At 42.9% G+C, this 15,861-nt stretch overlaps 1 protein-coding gene across 2 annotated transcripts in view; it reads right to left on the bottom strand.

Annotated features, from left to right (window-relative positions):
• Nucleotides 1-15,861, bottom strand: part of PCSK5 (proprotein convertase subtilisin/kexin type 5) — a 456,955-nt gene that overhangs the window by 106,140 nt on the left and 334,954 nt on the right. For both annotated transcript variants that reach the window (XM_032427639.1, XM_032427640.1), the window contains exons 21-22: nt 7,247-7,349; nt 355-491 (exon numbers count right to left, since the gene is read on the bottom strand). In XM_032427639.1, coding sequence (XP_032283530.1) covers nt 355-491; nt 7,247-7,349 — 240 coding nt within the window. The remainder of the gene's footprint in view (nt 1-354; nt 492-7,246; nt 7,350-15,861) is intronic.

Raw genomic sequence — 15,861 nt, 5'->3', positions numbered from 1 at the left:
TCTTGAAGACTGAATGTGTCACCCTTAACTTCCTCGCTTTTCACTTTCACCTCAACAAATCTTAGCTTTCCTGACAGTCTCATGTCTGACATCATGTCTGAAGGACCTTTCTTTCTCCTTCTCCAGAAGGACATCTCTTAGCTTCTCTCTCATCTCCTTAGGGGCAGTGAGTCTGGGCCTACGATAATGTGAAATCGTTTCCTGACAAGAAGCAGAAACTTCAAGGTGATACACACTCTCCAGTGAACAGCTGTCTAATATCTACCCCTTGTCCCCAGAGTTGAAGCTTCTGAGTCAAACCAGTGGGAGAACAGCTTTGAAGAAAGGAAGAAGAGAGCGGCCAGACTTCCTCACCTACTCCACAAGCAATGCAGCTGGAAGGCTCATCTCCTTGGCATTCTCGGCAGGTGTAGTGGCAGGGATGGCATTCGTTCTGAAATTCAAATTTCCCTGAGGGACATTTGAAAATGCAGCGGCCATTGTCAAAAGTCCTAGAGGAAGAGCAGATTTCATGGTTTGAAAGGGCGACTTTCTGGAATGGCTCTAAGTATGAGAACATGTGGTGTTCATGTTTCAGTGCACAGACTTGGTTTCATTGCTCCAGAAACAAGGGGGATGCCTGGGACTGATCATCTTAGAACATGTGGAATATTAGTCACGTACCCATCCGTGGCCCAAGGTTTGGACCCAACAGCAGACGTGCCAGAAACTGGCTCAGGATGCAATCCGGAGTCTGGTTCCGAGTAAGCTAACCAGTCCCTGCAGGGGTTAAACCCATAGTGTGGGCGCCAGCCAGACACAGTCAACAGGCAGATGGAGGTCTTTAAATTTTCAAGACACTAGATAGGCCTCTGAATCCAGAGGCCTTGGAGAAAATATTCTTCCTTTAGTTATCAGCATATGCACACTTTACAGGGGAAATGTCAACATCAAGGGCTCTCGAAAGGGTAGAATAAAGCGCGGTCCTGGTGCTTACGTGCTACTTATAAACTTGGCCTATGCATATGGCGATTAATCGATAAAAGTGATTTTGAGTGTCATTTTTGCAAGTGTTTCCTGATGTCTAAAGTACCAACTTTTTTTTTTTTTTAAGATTTTATTTATTCATGTGAGAGAGAGAGAATGAGAGAGAGAGCATGAGAGGGGGGAGGGTCAGAGGGAGAAGCAGACTCCCTGCTGAGCAGGGAGCCCGATGCAGGACTCGATCCCGGGACTCCAGGATCATGACCTGAGCCAAAGGCAGTCGCTTAACCAACTGAGCCACCCAGGCGCCCTAAAGTACCAACTTTTTTTCATCATGTTTGCAAACACCTACAAGGACACCACAGATGAGTTAGTATGGGGGCTTCTAAAACCTTTGATTTTATACACATAAAATACATATCATAATGTCACTGTTAATATTTTCATAGTTTTGCTTCTTTTCTTCCTTTGCAAAGTAATCCCAAGAGCAAACAGGATTAGGTAAATCGTATCCAAAAACTTCGCTCAGAAAAATACAAAATGTTTACCAAGTGCAAGAGTCAGATAGGTAATGCGGTAATAAAGTGAGCTGTGGGGCTCCACCCCCAGAGTTTCTAATGCAGTGAGTCTTTGCGGGAGAGAGCTGAGAATTTGTGTTTTTTCAGTTCCTGGGTGAAGCTCATGCTGCTGGTCTAGGGAACACATTTTGAGAGCTGCTATTCTGCCTTCTGCTCACTGATAGTATGGATTACCAAGGAATTTGCTAAATGCGTCCTAAGTTAACACAGATGGTGTCAAATTGGGTCTGTTCAAGTTTCCTCACAGTAGTAGCTACTGTCTCAGTTGTGAGGCTAACTGACCATGTAGCACACACGTACCCTCGATGGTATGAGGTTGGCATCCTGGCCTGAGAGAGCGGAGGGCCTGTCAGCAAAGGTAGGGCTCCTTTCTCTCTCTACTAACTCTCTTCCCCCAAGCCGGACATCCCATGGAAGGTCAGGTGTAGGCCTGGGGTGCACTGGTGTGTCTAAATCCCACTGTTTCTATAGCTAGAGCCAGCCCTGAGCTGGGGATGGGCCATTTCAGTCACAGGGTTGTGCAGGTTGGAATGGGAGCAAGGCAGCCTGAATAGGGTGTTGCTTGTGATCTTCCATCTCATCTCCACACCCTGAAAGTCTGTGTCATTTGCATCTGTTAGAAACAATGGGATTGGGGTGCCTGGGTGACTCAGTCAGTTAAGCGTCTGCCTTTGGCTCAGGTCATGATCCCAGGGTCCTGGGATTGAGTCCCACATCAGGCTCCTTGCTCAGTGGGGAGTCTGCTTCTCCCTCTGCCTGCCTCTCTCTCTCTCTCTGACAAATAAATAAAATCTTAAAAAAAAAAAGAAATTTTAATTTCTATTAAAAAAAAAAAAAGAAGAAACAATGGGATTAACACCACCAGCATAAGACAGACTGACACCTCGTTCTTGCATTCTCTGCCCTTCAGGTTCTGGTCACCATAGCGAGCACCACTGGAGTGAACAAGCCTTGGTCCCACTGCAGGGCATGAAGTCCTAGCCCTAAGCAGACATGTATGCACATCTGGTTGTGCATGTCAAAACAGATCTCCTGCACCATGGTGTATAATAAGAAGGCTGTGCTCCCAGCCCAGATTTTTAGTTGATGGCACTAATGCCAACTGGGAATATCCCAGCCCCACCCTGGCTCTGGTTTCTGAGCTAGAACATTTTTCAAGGAATCATTTGGATGTGACTAGCTAAAAAATACCCAAAACCTCCCTTTAAGAAAAACTACGTAAGAGCTTTCTGAGGTTTTTCAACAAGGAAGCTACTAGATACTCTGCTGAAGGGAGAATGGGAATGTTTACTTGTGAGGGTTCTTTTTTCCCCCTAAATTCAGTTGCAAAGGGAATGAAAAGTATATCGTCATTTTTTGCCTTTTATAGAAAGAGCTGACGAATTTGCTTAGGGGGAAATAATTTCTCTTGGGAGAGGTGATCTAATACTCTTAATGATGGGAACCGTGTAGAAGCGTCCAGAAAGTGGGGGTGGCAGACTTGGGGGTGAAGCCAATGGTGTAATACTTTTATGTATTATATATGGATGGGGCTGCCTTTCTGACTTGAGTGCTTGATTTTAAGAAAATACCAAGCACATAATGGTGCTTTAAACCACCTCCCTTCATATCTACCCTAAGGAAAGCATAGGTGAAGTACACAGGTTTTTGGAAGAAGGTGATTCTTTCTAAAGATCGAAAAAGAGAAGGAAAACAGTCATGCTTGGGTAAAGGCACTGAATTACATCATCCCCTGCACCCTCCATTCCCCTCAAGGAAAATTGCTAAGAAACTTGAGAAAAGTACCATTTCAAGTGGCACAGATTTCCACTGACACTAACAAATCTTCCCTAGTGGAAGAGAATAGATAATCTTGCTCTGGGCTCAATGGGGCTGAGGACAATTTCCTGTAAAGCCAACTCAAGCCATTTCTAGGACTGCCAGTCATCCACTCTGGATTTCTGAGACAATTGGGCAAGCTAATCTCTGCAGGGGAGGCATTTCGTCCCCAACTCAGGCATGCTCTTAGCCTTTTCATAAGCAGTGAACAATTCCAGGTCCAATGGGGCTTATGGAAAGGAAGAAGTCGGCAAAACCAAGTGCTAAAGAGCTGGGCAGAGGTAATGTTCTCTGCATTGGCACTAAATTTTCCAGACCCCCCAGTATGTGTGTGTATGTGATACAAACTGGAACATAAGAGATGGCAAATCAGGGTTAGTGGATCTTCTGCTGATTGTTGGTTTGGCCTTAATAAGCCATCACAAGGGTACTTAATGTAATTTCTTGGTACTTTAAATTTTTTCAAGACTTTATTTACTTGGAGAGAGAGAGAGCATGAACAGGGGGAGGGGCAGAGGGAGAGGGAGAAGCAGGCTCCCCACTGAGCAGGGAGCCTGACGGGGGGGGGGTCTCCATCCCAGGCCCCCCCGGGATCATGACCTGAGCTGAAGGCAGACACTTAACCAACTGAACCACCCAGGTGCCCCTGGTACTTTAATGTTAAATCAGAATGAAATCTGGCAAAAAGTCTTTCCCTCCCCTGAATTCATTGAAACAGATCAAATAAAACATTTGAGGGAGGGTCAGAATAGAGGTAGCTTTCAATGTTTTTAATTGGTTCATTGACTCTATGACTCCTTCAGGACTGGGTGGGAAGCCAGCTTTGGCAGGAGGACCATGGGGAGGACCATGAGGATCACGGCGTTGCAGAGCTATACATGTTAGATAGCAGTACCAAAAGATGCTCTTTCTTCCTCCAAGTTTTCAATCATCTCTAAGGAGCTATACCCAAGGGTTAATGGAAATGTAAAGAGAGAACTAGAATACAAAGAGAGGGCTTCCTAAAGTTTGATTTTCTGTAAAACAAGTTCAGGGTTATGTTATTTTTAAAAATTTTACTAAGGAAAAAAATATACATAAAAAACACATATACAAGACACAACAGTACCCTTTCCTCTGTATTCATCTCTCAGCTGCAACAATTTCACTGCATGGTCAATCTTACTTATATCCCCACTGATTTACTTCCCTCCCATATTATTTTGAAGCAAACCTATAAGTTAAATATGAATACTTCTCTCCTAGATAAAAACTCCTTTAAGGCGGGGTGCCTGGGTGGCTCAGTCGGGTGTCTGCCTTCAGCTTGGGTCATGATCTCAGCCTGGGGCTCCCTGCTCAGTGGGGAGCCTGCTTCTCACTCTCCCTCTGCTCCTCCTTCCTACTCATGCCCTCTCTTTCTCTCTCTCTCTCAAATAAATAAATAATCTTAAAAAAAAAAAAATCTCCTTTAGAGATGATTTTTTCTGCCATGACTAGAGATATCCAAAAGCTTAAGACCAGGAAGAAACTTGGACAAACCAACTCTCCTGGTTATTCTGTCTGTCTCTTTACCTTTGCCTCAGATCCATTTTTTTTTGTCATTCTCTGTCCTGCCGTGTCCTGGAAATGTGCCAACTAGAACCTGTCTCTCCAAGCTCACTTCCCCCATTTGTAATGGTGTTTCCCCATTGGCCTCCAGTTAATTTCAGACAAGGAAAAACACCAGCAGATCTGCGGTTGGGAGGAGAGGGAGATTGGGGGTATTTATTCCCCCCCTTGGGCTGCAATTCTGCATTCTCCTTCCATGGTTCTGGAATGGCTGTGTCCCTTACGGCTCCACTTTCTATCAAGCAAGACATCCCCTCCTCCAGGGTTGCAGCTTTTGCTTCAGGTCTAGGGTGTTAAAGCTGCCCCACTTTTGCTGGTCCCTGAGCACTTCACCATCCCTTGACTTTGAACTCCTGAGCTACCTATTAGAATTCATGGACCTTGTACCTAACTCAGAGCTGGACATAAAGCAGGTGCCCAAGACCATCTTGAATGGACCTGATTCCACTCAAGAAAATGTTTTGGAAAATACTTAAGAAAAATACTTTGCTGCCCTTTTAAGAACAAATAAGTCAACACCAACATCTTTCAAAATAGTTTTTATATCTTCATATTCTCAACCCTGTTCTAGGAAAATGCAGATTAAAAAAAAGATCAAGTAGTTCATTGCCATGATATGATGTCCTTTCTTGGACATATCTGCAAGTAATTTTCATCAAGGAAGAGAGATGAGTGAAACGGAGTGCTCAGGGAGAGGAGAAGAAAATTCTTCCTGGAAAACAAGATTTCCTTAGGAGGACACATGAGTTCAAGATTCATGAACATGCTTTTCTTTCTTTAAAAGCTAAATCATGGGCTGCTTAAGCCAGTTATACTGCCCCAGTGGCCCAGGAACTGTATCTCTGATCTTCGTGTACCAATGGGATTCATTTTTTTTAAATGGCTATTTATGGTAGTAGAGTTTTTTTCCTCACTTTTGATGTGCCTGGGACAACCATGACTTCTGCAGAATACACTGGATGATAATAGCTGACTTAGTAAACAAATGCTAGTAAGTTCCCTTAGTTCAAAGATGTCCAAACATGCAGTGGGATTTAACTGTTGATATGGTGAGGAATTAGGAGAAACGGGACCCATATTCAGAATGATGTCTGTACCTAAGAGTATGTCCTGAGGTTGCTTTAAAGCAAATCCAACATGTAGAGGCATAGATATCTAAAAGAGACACTTGGAAAATGTTACCACAGTTAGCATTGACAATTCTTAGGACTGTTCTTTGGTGTCTGTCTCCCTTCCTCCCTCCATCTCTCTCTCCCTTTTTTGTCTTCCTGAGGAAGCTATTTAGGGAGCCAAGTCCATGATATTAATTATACACTTTATCATTTCTTGAATTATTACTATGTGTTGATCACTGTGGGGGAATAGGGAGACAAACACAACCATAGTTCCTGCTCAGGATATTATAATCCTGAGGCAGAATTAGATGAAATGACTGTTGTACAAAGCAGAGGGAATGTCCATCCTAGGGATTTATTTCCTGCTGAAGCAGCCTCATCATACTGGTCTGGAGAGAGCCTGCTTCCAATGCACTTTGCAGAGCAGTGATGGGGCTATTCATTCAAACACTCGGTCAGCCGGCAAATATTAAGTGCACCAATCAGAGGAGTGTCGACTAAAAATGCAACAGGCTTCCAACTCTCTATACTAGAAATTCCCAGTGTATTGGCAGATTCTCATACCATTCAGGTACTTATTTCCCCATTCATTCACCTTCCAAACATTTATTGAGTGCCTACTATTTTCCTTGTGCTGTGATAGGTAATGGAGATACAAAGATGAGTATGTCAATGGGCTTACCGAAATATAGCTCCTCTATAGAGAGATAGAGATTTGTAAATTAATGTTTTAAAATGTCACAGGTGCTCATGGGAGTTTATACAGAGCCCAGAGGAACATAAAGAGGAGAAGGTTCATTCTGGGAAGTGGTCAAAACGCCTTCAGAGAACAGTTCATCCTTGAACTGATTCTAGAAATACGAGCAGATATTTGATCCGCAGATGGAGATGATGGGTGTGCAGAAGGGGATGCAACTGCAGGCATCAAAGGCACCATCATTTTTATTGATGAGGAAGCCCCTCTTGTCCAGGTAACTTTCTCGCAGGGGGTACAGGACATCATGGGGAGAAGATGCTACACAGGTGGGCTGTATCCAGACCACGGAGGGGTTTTGTGTCATGGGAAGGAGTTTGGTTCCTTTTTCTGCAGGCCCAAGGGGGTGTCTTTAAGATAGTAAACACCTCCTCTCTCCATCCTGCCACCCATGAGCTCTCAACCACAGGAGATACTGAGAGGCCACTTACCTTGTGATGGGGCAGTCAGTGCAGTCTTCCTGAGTTGGCCCCCAGCACTTGGCACACGAGGCTTCACAGACCTGGCAGTGACCATGTTCATCAATGTATTCTCCTAGGGAACAAAATCTGGTTGTTTACCTCATTTCTACATGGCAGTGCTGCCTAGGCTGTCAGTCTGAGAGCAGCCAGATCTCTCTGTGGCTGCCTAAAAGCAATGGAAACAACACAGCGAGGAGACCTTGAATGGCTTCAGTTGCCCGTCCTAAATCCTGACCTTACAATAACAACTACTCCTCTCCCAAGGGCCTCGGAAGTTGGAACCTCAAAACATTATGAGGCAATGACATAATTTTGGACGTAGTCAACATGTGTTACAGATTTTATAAGTAGACAGAGGCCAACGGGGGCTTCTCACAGGACCCCTATACTGATCTCCTTCTGACTTTCCTGTTAAAGGCTGAGGGTTCTGGACCCCAGAGACCCCACTTATAGCCTTGGTTCAAGTCAAGCAACAAGCAGCACCCACCCACCATTCTGGGGGTATTGTGGTTACTGGTTAAGAAGGGGAGTCGAAGCTTGGCTAACATTTGACAGATGTGAGCTGCATCTCACCCTGAAAGAGTAACAATGAAGAGATAGCCAGAGAATCCTTCATTTAATTGGAAAGTTTATCTTTCCCAAGGAAAAACACATAGGAGGCCTTTCCACAGAAGTAAGTCCAGCCTTACAAACTCCTTATGACCATTTAAGAAATTACTCTCATAGTAAAGATGGTGGAGACAGGCCAACCTCTTTGAAGGTGATAATCCAGTGATAAACCAATGATGGGTCTCTACTCATTGACTTCCACTCTCTACTCACACTACACATGTCCTCTCCTCCCATTGTCCTAAAAGAAATCGACAGATTTCTTCAGTCTGATCCAAAGAACCACTTGGTATTGTTTGGAAACTGATCATGCTCAGAAAATATAGTTTCAGATTTCAGCAGAATCACCCCACCCCCTATAAGTATGTCTGAACATAGTCAATCTGAGCTCCAGCCAGAATAGTGAGGTAGCAGTTACTCATGCATGGTTTAACCAAGGCATCTTACTGAAATTCTGAGATTTGCTGCCTGATTTATTGTAGTTGCTTTGAAGTCCTGGAAACACAGACTTGACTGGTGAGAAATGGAGGGAAGTCCACTCCTCTACATTGTCCCATAGCTTTACTGAACTAGCGCAGTTGGGTGAGGTAAACCTTATATACATAAATCTTTCCCTTGCACTAAACCAAAAAAATGAAAATGAAGAGGTAGAGTTTGTCTTTTGATGTAGAGTTAGTCTATTAGTTTTGTTAACTAAAGGGAAAAGGACATATCCAGAGCAATGCAATTATCTAGTATTGGCACACCCTTCACATCCTAGACTCTGCTCTTCTTCATCTTCCAGTTGTTGCCAAGGAATCTGATATACAACTTTTAGAATGGAACCATGGTTCTTAGCTCGGAGTGACTCCCAGGAGCCCGAGGCCCAAAACAGTGCGTCCCCAATGGGGACAAAGAATGTAAACATGCAATTCGTTCACTGCACAAGGTGACTGCCCCAGTGGTCAAGTGGAGGCAGAAATCCAGCCCGGGTTCATCTCACCAAGCCATGCACTCTGGTGTTGGCTGCCTCTGCCTCTGTAGGGGATGCCTTTTACTAATTCACACAAAGGTATTAGAATGGACTAGTTGCATTCTTGGTCATCAGAAGAAAAGCTTGGTTTCCAAGGCAAAAAAAGGCTGGGACTTCTGTCTAGTAGGAGTGGGTGATTTCAAGTTGAGACTGTCTGACTCAATATAGGTATCATATTTATGCGGCCTTTTATTTATTCAGGTTCCCCATTCCACTTCTTAATTACTGCCCTTGCTGTAATCTCTTCCCCTTCTGGCACAGTGTGACCTTTGCCACAACCAACTGAGCAGTAATTATCAGTCCAGACACTAGCAAGAAAACGAGCAGAGGATCTAGAACAGACCTGGCAGGAAGAAGTAGGTCTTGCCTACATTGCCAATGCTAATAATTTGTGTTTATGGAGTTGGATGGTAGCTATGTATCTTTCAAAAGGTGTGGACTGAGTGGAACAGGAATGAGAGCGGGATTTCACGGAGGCTTCTAAACCCAAAGAAAGTGTATTCTAAAGAAATGTAGGATCACAGATTCTTCATTCATTCATTCATTTATTCATTCATTCTGTTGATATTCTTTGAACACCTCGATGCTAGGTAACTGATGGACTAGATATACTAGTCGAATATACTAATCAAATATATACTAATTGAAAAGAACCTGCTCTTGGGTTCTCAAAGATTTTTGAGAAGAATGATTTGTAAAGAGATAGTAATAATTCAAATGCTAGCCAGGAGACTTTGACTTCCTCAGACAGTCTAGATTAGAACAGAAGAGCAAGGGCATACACTGGACTCCCTGCTAGACCTGGAGGCAAAGATGGTTACTTTGCCTTGGCATTCATGCCTATAGGAACTGACACTGTGGTTTCGTTCTCCTAACTCCTGATATCCATCCACCTTAATCTCCATGGCGTCTTAGATCCACTGCTAGGATAGCATTTTAAGCTAAATGCACCCTGCTCTGCTAAATCGAATGCTGTTTAGATGGTTCTGGGAATTTTTCCATATCTATGCCCAAAGTGTCCTTTGTAATTACAGAGGATGCGTGGCTAGGTCAAGCAAGTGTTATTCAAATAGTATTATGAAAATTTAGAATTCTCTAGATCTCTTGTTTGCCTCCTTATTGGCTTCCATAAGCCAGTAGGTGGCACTGATACCTTGGCTTTGTATTTGATCTGCTCAACTGGAATGCCCTCTATTGGCACTCAGAAAGTGCCACCTTAGATATAATCATCCCTTGAAATTGCCCCATCTCTGAGATTTCAAATAACCCCTCCAAAACACCCTTCTAATGACCCACTATGACTCTAGCTCACCCTGCTTGATCACCCTTTCATTCATCTGTCCAGTTGCCTCTTGCATTTCTTATGGGGGCTAGGCCAAAACTTCCCAAGACCCAAGTCCCACTCATTCTTTCTCAGAAGGTGACCTCACTACCTCATTTGCTGATAAGATACTGAGTTTCTCCAGCATCCTTTTTCTCGATGCCAAAATTCCTATCTTTTCTGTGATTGTTCACTTGTCTCCTCTCTCTGTGGAAGGTACATTGCTCCTGGCCATTGTTGGCTGTCCATCTAATGCTCTGGATCTTTCTTCAGGATGGTTCTCCACCAGTCTCTTTGTCTTCAATTGTTTCTTCACATCTCTCATCATCCTCTGATCTACAAAAGTTCTCCCTAACCTAAGACCTGCCCAAGCACTTTTCTTCCCTGATAACTGACTCTGAAAACATGTTTTTCCCTCCTACCATTTAGACACAAAATGAAGAAAACCCTCATAACCTTGAAGCTTATGTAAGTGAGTCAGCGTAGGACAGCTAAGCTGTGTACCTCTCTCAAGCCTGCATGCCTCTTAACTTTAGAGCAAGGCTTGGCTTTGGAACAGATGAGAATAGAGGGACCTGCCCTGATTTTCATAGTTATGTAGATGTCCAATTAGTTATATAAACAACTGTCCCCAACCCCAGCCCTTGCAGGCCCAAGTTTTCCACTGCACATTTGAAACCAAAAAAAGGCAGATTCCAAAGACATAGTGAAGTTGCTTTTTTTTTTTTTGTTTGCTGGAGCAGCAAATTCTTGTCATCTGTCTTCATTGCACAATGAAACTAAATGTTTATGACAAGCGTGATATACAAAATTCTTGGAAAAAATCACTTTTAGCACAGACTTCAGGGGCCAATATTTTGTTCTCCACTTCATCCTACAAGCTCTTCCTTCTGGTGTCTTCATCTATTATTCAGTCCAAATTATCTTTCTACTGTGATCAAAAAAATTTCATTCCCCTTTTAGTTCCTTTCTCATCTCATCCCATAATAGTTCAAAGGACATGCAGGAAGTGATGTCTCATGGGGAGAGAGGTGATGTCTCAAAAGCTGAAGATACAGCTTAAAAATTAATGCTTGTCCATTGAAAAATTTACAAGTCACTTGCTGTGTTCATTTCACCTCTTGATAACATTGCACAATGTGTTCGTGTTTGCAGATCTAAGTTAAAAGTAAGCTTTATGAGATCATCCGGAATATGTACACATTTATTACATCATCCACAGCTACGAAACATGATTGAGACTCACATAATAATAATTTTTAGACAGATATGACCAGGAGAACTTCCATTTCTCCTGCAGAAATGTTAGGCTTTCTTTTGTACTTTGTAATATCCTTTATGGATTAGAGCCAAATTTGTTATAACATTTGAGCAATACATATATATATATAGAATATATATATATATTCTAAATAAATGAATAAACACAGAAGTAGATAATGTGAGTATGAAACAACTTTTTAGCAAGGGTGATTAGTAAGAGAAAATGGGAAGAGCATTTGACGAGAGATCAGCCATGTGGTTTTGATCTGGTTATTTCGGTGAGCCACCTTGGGATACTGCATTATCTGTAGGCTTCTATGTATGTGCTTTATCACTCAGATGCCAGGAATTACAGAATGTGACTTTCCTGAGTGACTCTACAGCCACAAGGCTAATCAAGTAACACTATTTCTTTGCAAGGATGCCAAAGCTAGTTTCCAACTTAAGATACCGCTGTGTGAAGACAGTTCTCATGAAAAGAAATCCATACATTTATTACTTTTCACTAGCTATAATAAGTACTCAGTAGTATTTTCAAGTTATATACTAATGAAACAACTCAGTTTTTAAAGCCTTTTTGAGTGTGACATTTTATAGCAAGGCTCAAAATATGAGGCCATAAAGTGAGACTACAGCAGCTTTACTTATAAGTCTACACAATTATTCAGCCTTAAAAAGGGAGCAAATTCTGACACGTGCTACAACATGGATGAACCTTGAAAATGTTAAGTGAAATAAACCAGTCACAAAAGAACAAATGTATGATTCCACTTATATAAGGTGCATGGAGGAGTCAGATTTAGAGGGATAGAGAGTAGAATGGAGGTTGGTAGGGGCTTAATGGGCACACCGTTTCAACTGGGGAAGATGGAAATGTTCTGGAGACAGAGGAATGGTGGTATTGGTTGCATTATGATGTGAATGCAATTAATGGCACAGAACTGTACATTAATAATGGTTAAAACAGTAAATTTTATCTCATATATATCCCCCCACCCCACACACACATGTAAGTCTACACACTGAGTTTGTTCCTTACCAGGTCAATACTTAATTTTAACCAAAAAACTCAGGATTGTCTATGCTTTGGGGATGAGTCCAAAGAGCACCAACCACCTTGGGGAGCCAGTTTGTTGAACTGAATCTTGGGAGACGTCCTGTGATAATAGAGATCAATGGATAAATGGATAAAGCTCATGAAAATGGAGACATCTGGTTGATGGATCACTGTTGTTTCTTTTTTTATTATTTGTTGTTTTTTGTTTTCCATTGGGAACTACAAATGCAGAATAAACATCAAGCAGCTAGAAGGAGAGATCTGTTTCCACAGCCTGGAGGTGTCTGGGGGCCACTGCTTTTCTATTTTGTCTTCTCAACAGTGACTTCCACTTTCCTTCCCCCACAGGCTTTTCTGATTGACAGGACTTATCCTTCCTGGTCCCATTGCTTTTTTATTCTCAGGTGCTGGCATTCATCCGTGTAGTTTTGCAGATGCTCTAAATACCACTCTGGTACCCCCGTGGGTTGGCACCCCTGCAAAAAGGATGGCTCATAAATTGTGGATCCAACACACTTGCAAATGTTTGGTTTCCGCCAGCCTGCACGTTGTCCGAAGAGCAAGGAATTAAGAGCTGATCCTTTTCATTTCCACCATTGTTTGGGTCCTGACCACAGTTGCTGCTAAAAGAATGTATCCAAAGTGAAGTCTTGGCCAACACACCTGAATATAGTGGTGATGTAGCAATCACCCAGGCTCCCATTCATTGACACCTACCATATTACAAGTGCCATTCTATGTAATGTTTAATCCAGATAACAGCCCTTTTATAAATGAGAAACTGAGGCTCAGAGAGATGAGAAATCTTGCATAAATTAATGCAGGGAGGTAAGTAACAGAGTTGGGCTGTGACCCAGGTGTGTCTGAGCCTGAGCTCATGCTCTTTCGGGAGTGTTTTTCCCTGGTATGGATTCATTTCCCTTTTTGGTGTTCCAAGTAGCTTTGCTATTTATTAAAAGAAAGAACTTGAGCACAAGCCTCATCTAAACCACTTGGTGAGGTAAGGGTATCAAAAAGGAGTTCACTGTGAAAACAAATGAACTTGGAGCAGGCATATTGCACAAAGCAGGTTTACTCAATGATTGAATGTACCCTCCAAATTTATTTTCTCTGATAAAATGGCCACTATTTATTAAAAGGCAATTCTATGTATCAGATTGAGATTTTTATAAGCAGTTTGTTCTGTCCACTAGGTTAGAAGCTCCTAAGAGGAAACCAAAAATGGTTTTTTTGAATGGATAAAATAATTGGCTGGGGCTCTGCACAGGGGTTTTCTATACTGTTTAGCTGCTGTCCAAAAACAAAATAAACTGGCTCCTCAGAAATAGTTTATAACTAGAATTATAGCAACCTCTCTCTGTTCCTCCAATTTATATGAAAATCTAGTATAGATGGATTGGTTCCTGTATATTTTTTCCTCAATTAAGAGAATTTTGCATTGCCTCTATGTTTGTGAAAAGTCCTTCCAAGTCCTAGCTTAAGGATGCCAAAATTAAAAAAACACTGAACAGTTGGTTGCAAAACCAGACACAAGAGGGGACAAAAGGCATGAGTGTGATTATTAACTGCAATTAAACAAAATAAATAAAGCCTATTATCCAATCTGTGGAATCATGAATACTTTCCCATGAGCACGGTATGGTAGATGGAAATCCATTTATTGCCCATCTGAGGTGTGTAAAATGTCTTGCCAGTCTCCTTTTTGGTGGGCTGTCTTTGTTATTCCTGCAAGTGAGCCTAGAATATTTACAGGTTCTCTAGTGCACTCAATCCCCCTACTCCACGGGTATGATGTTATCCCCCAGTGCTCCCGCCATTTATGGCTGCAGTGGGATTGCTCTCATGGGGGAAACTGTACAGTATCTGATGCATTCATAGTGAGGATTTGGGGTTCGATACACAGTGACAGAAGGAGGTGACCATCATTTGAAAGAACAACTCATTTACCTTTGGAAAACATCGCTGATTACCTGAGGCGGGTCACCCTCGGATGAGAGGAACTGAAGCACGCTAACTGAGAAAGTGAATGACTTGGAAGATCAGGCTGTGGACAGAGCTCCTGTGTGCACCCCAGTGAGCACTGTGCTATGGAGCCCAAAGCGCTGTCTCACATCCTCCTCTCTGGAGGTGATGAAGGGTGGCAGGTGAACCTATCAGGACCGTTGAGCATTCCAGATGCTCTCCAACTAAACAAGGGTGCTGACATGCAGATGAAATCAGTTAAAGCTCAAACGCCTTCCTGAGGAGCTTAAAACCATCAAAATATTCCCTCGGGTGGAGGGAATCCTGAAACACAGGCATAAGGATGAGACTTGTTATCACCCACTTTCACTTCTAGGGTGACCAAAAGAACCTCCCTAGCCCTCATTTATTATTTGCTCTTAAACCCTTCAAAGTACCCGCTGCAGTCCCTCGGCCCCCCTGCCAGTGCCCCAGGGGAGGGAACATCCTCAAATTACCCTTCTCTACCACTGTAGCCGCATGCTGCAGGAAGTGCTGGCTTCATCTTTCCTCTCCCACACTCCCTTAGTCTTTCCTCAAGCCCAGTCTGCAGGTCTAAAACATTGCAGCCTAATCGCTAATTAAGAGAAAAGAGAAGCTCCTGGAAAGAGAAGGAATTTGCATTCCAAGACCTAGGGCTCCATCTGCCCTGTAGCTGGTAATTGACTGTAGCTGGTAATTGACATTCAGTGTTTTATCGGATCATCATTAAGGCTGCCCACTCACAGGCAGCGGAATTTGCCTTCTAGGAGCTCTGTTGGTTTGCCTAGTGACAGGTCTGAATAAAGCACAGTGCCCAGAACACCTCAGTCCCTTAGTGCCTGCGTAAGCATTTGATTATTCGGGACGCCATATGTTTAATTGGGAGTAACCAAGTTGTGCTTTTTAAAAAGCCCAAATGTGGACATTAAAAAAAAAAAAGGGAACAAAGGTTTCATGTGCCTACTGGGTACCAGCATATTAGGAAACACTGGGCTGGGAAAATACACCAATTTTGGAGTCATCCCCACCCGGGTTTGATTTGGGCTTCTTCCTCCAGCTGTCTGACATTAATCAAGTCACAGATTTCCCTGACATTCTTCTTTCGAGTGTTATGGACCGTCTCTCATAATGTGGTGAGGATCCAATGAGAAAACGGACCTAAGCACCTAGCACAGTGGATTTCAGAATATTAGTGACTAATTATCAGGTACTTTAAGTATGTTATCTCATTACGCGGGGGGGGGGGGGGGGGGGGGGGGGGGGGGGAAAGTGTTTAAAGAAAAGAAGGAATGAATGGAAAAAAGAGTTAATCTACTGACAATTTAAAACCCAGTTGTTGC

Source organism: Phoca vitulina, unplaced genomic scaffold (genome assembly GCF_004348235.1).
Source record: "Phoca vitulina isolate PV1807 unplaced genomic scaffold, GSC_HSeal_1.0 scaffold37, whole genome shotgun sequence".
Taxonomy (NCBI): domain Eukaryota; kingdom Metazoa; phylum Chordata; class Mammalia; order Carnivora; family Phocidae; genus Phoca; species Phoca vitulina.
Note: the sequence above shows the minus strand (reverse complement) of the source record. Positions and strands in the feature narration are given on the sequence as shown.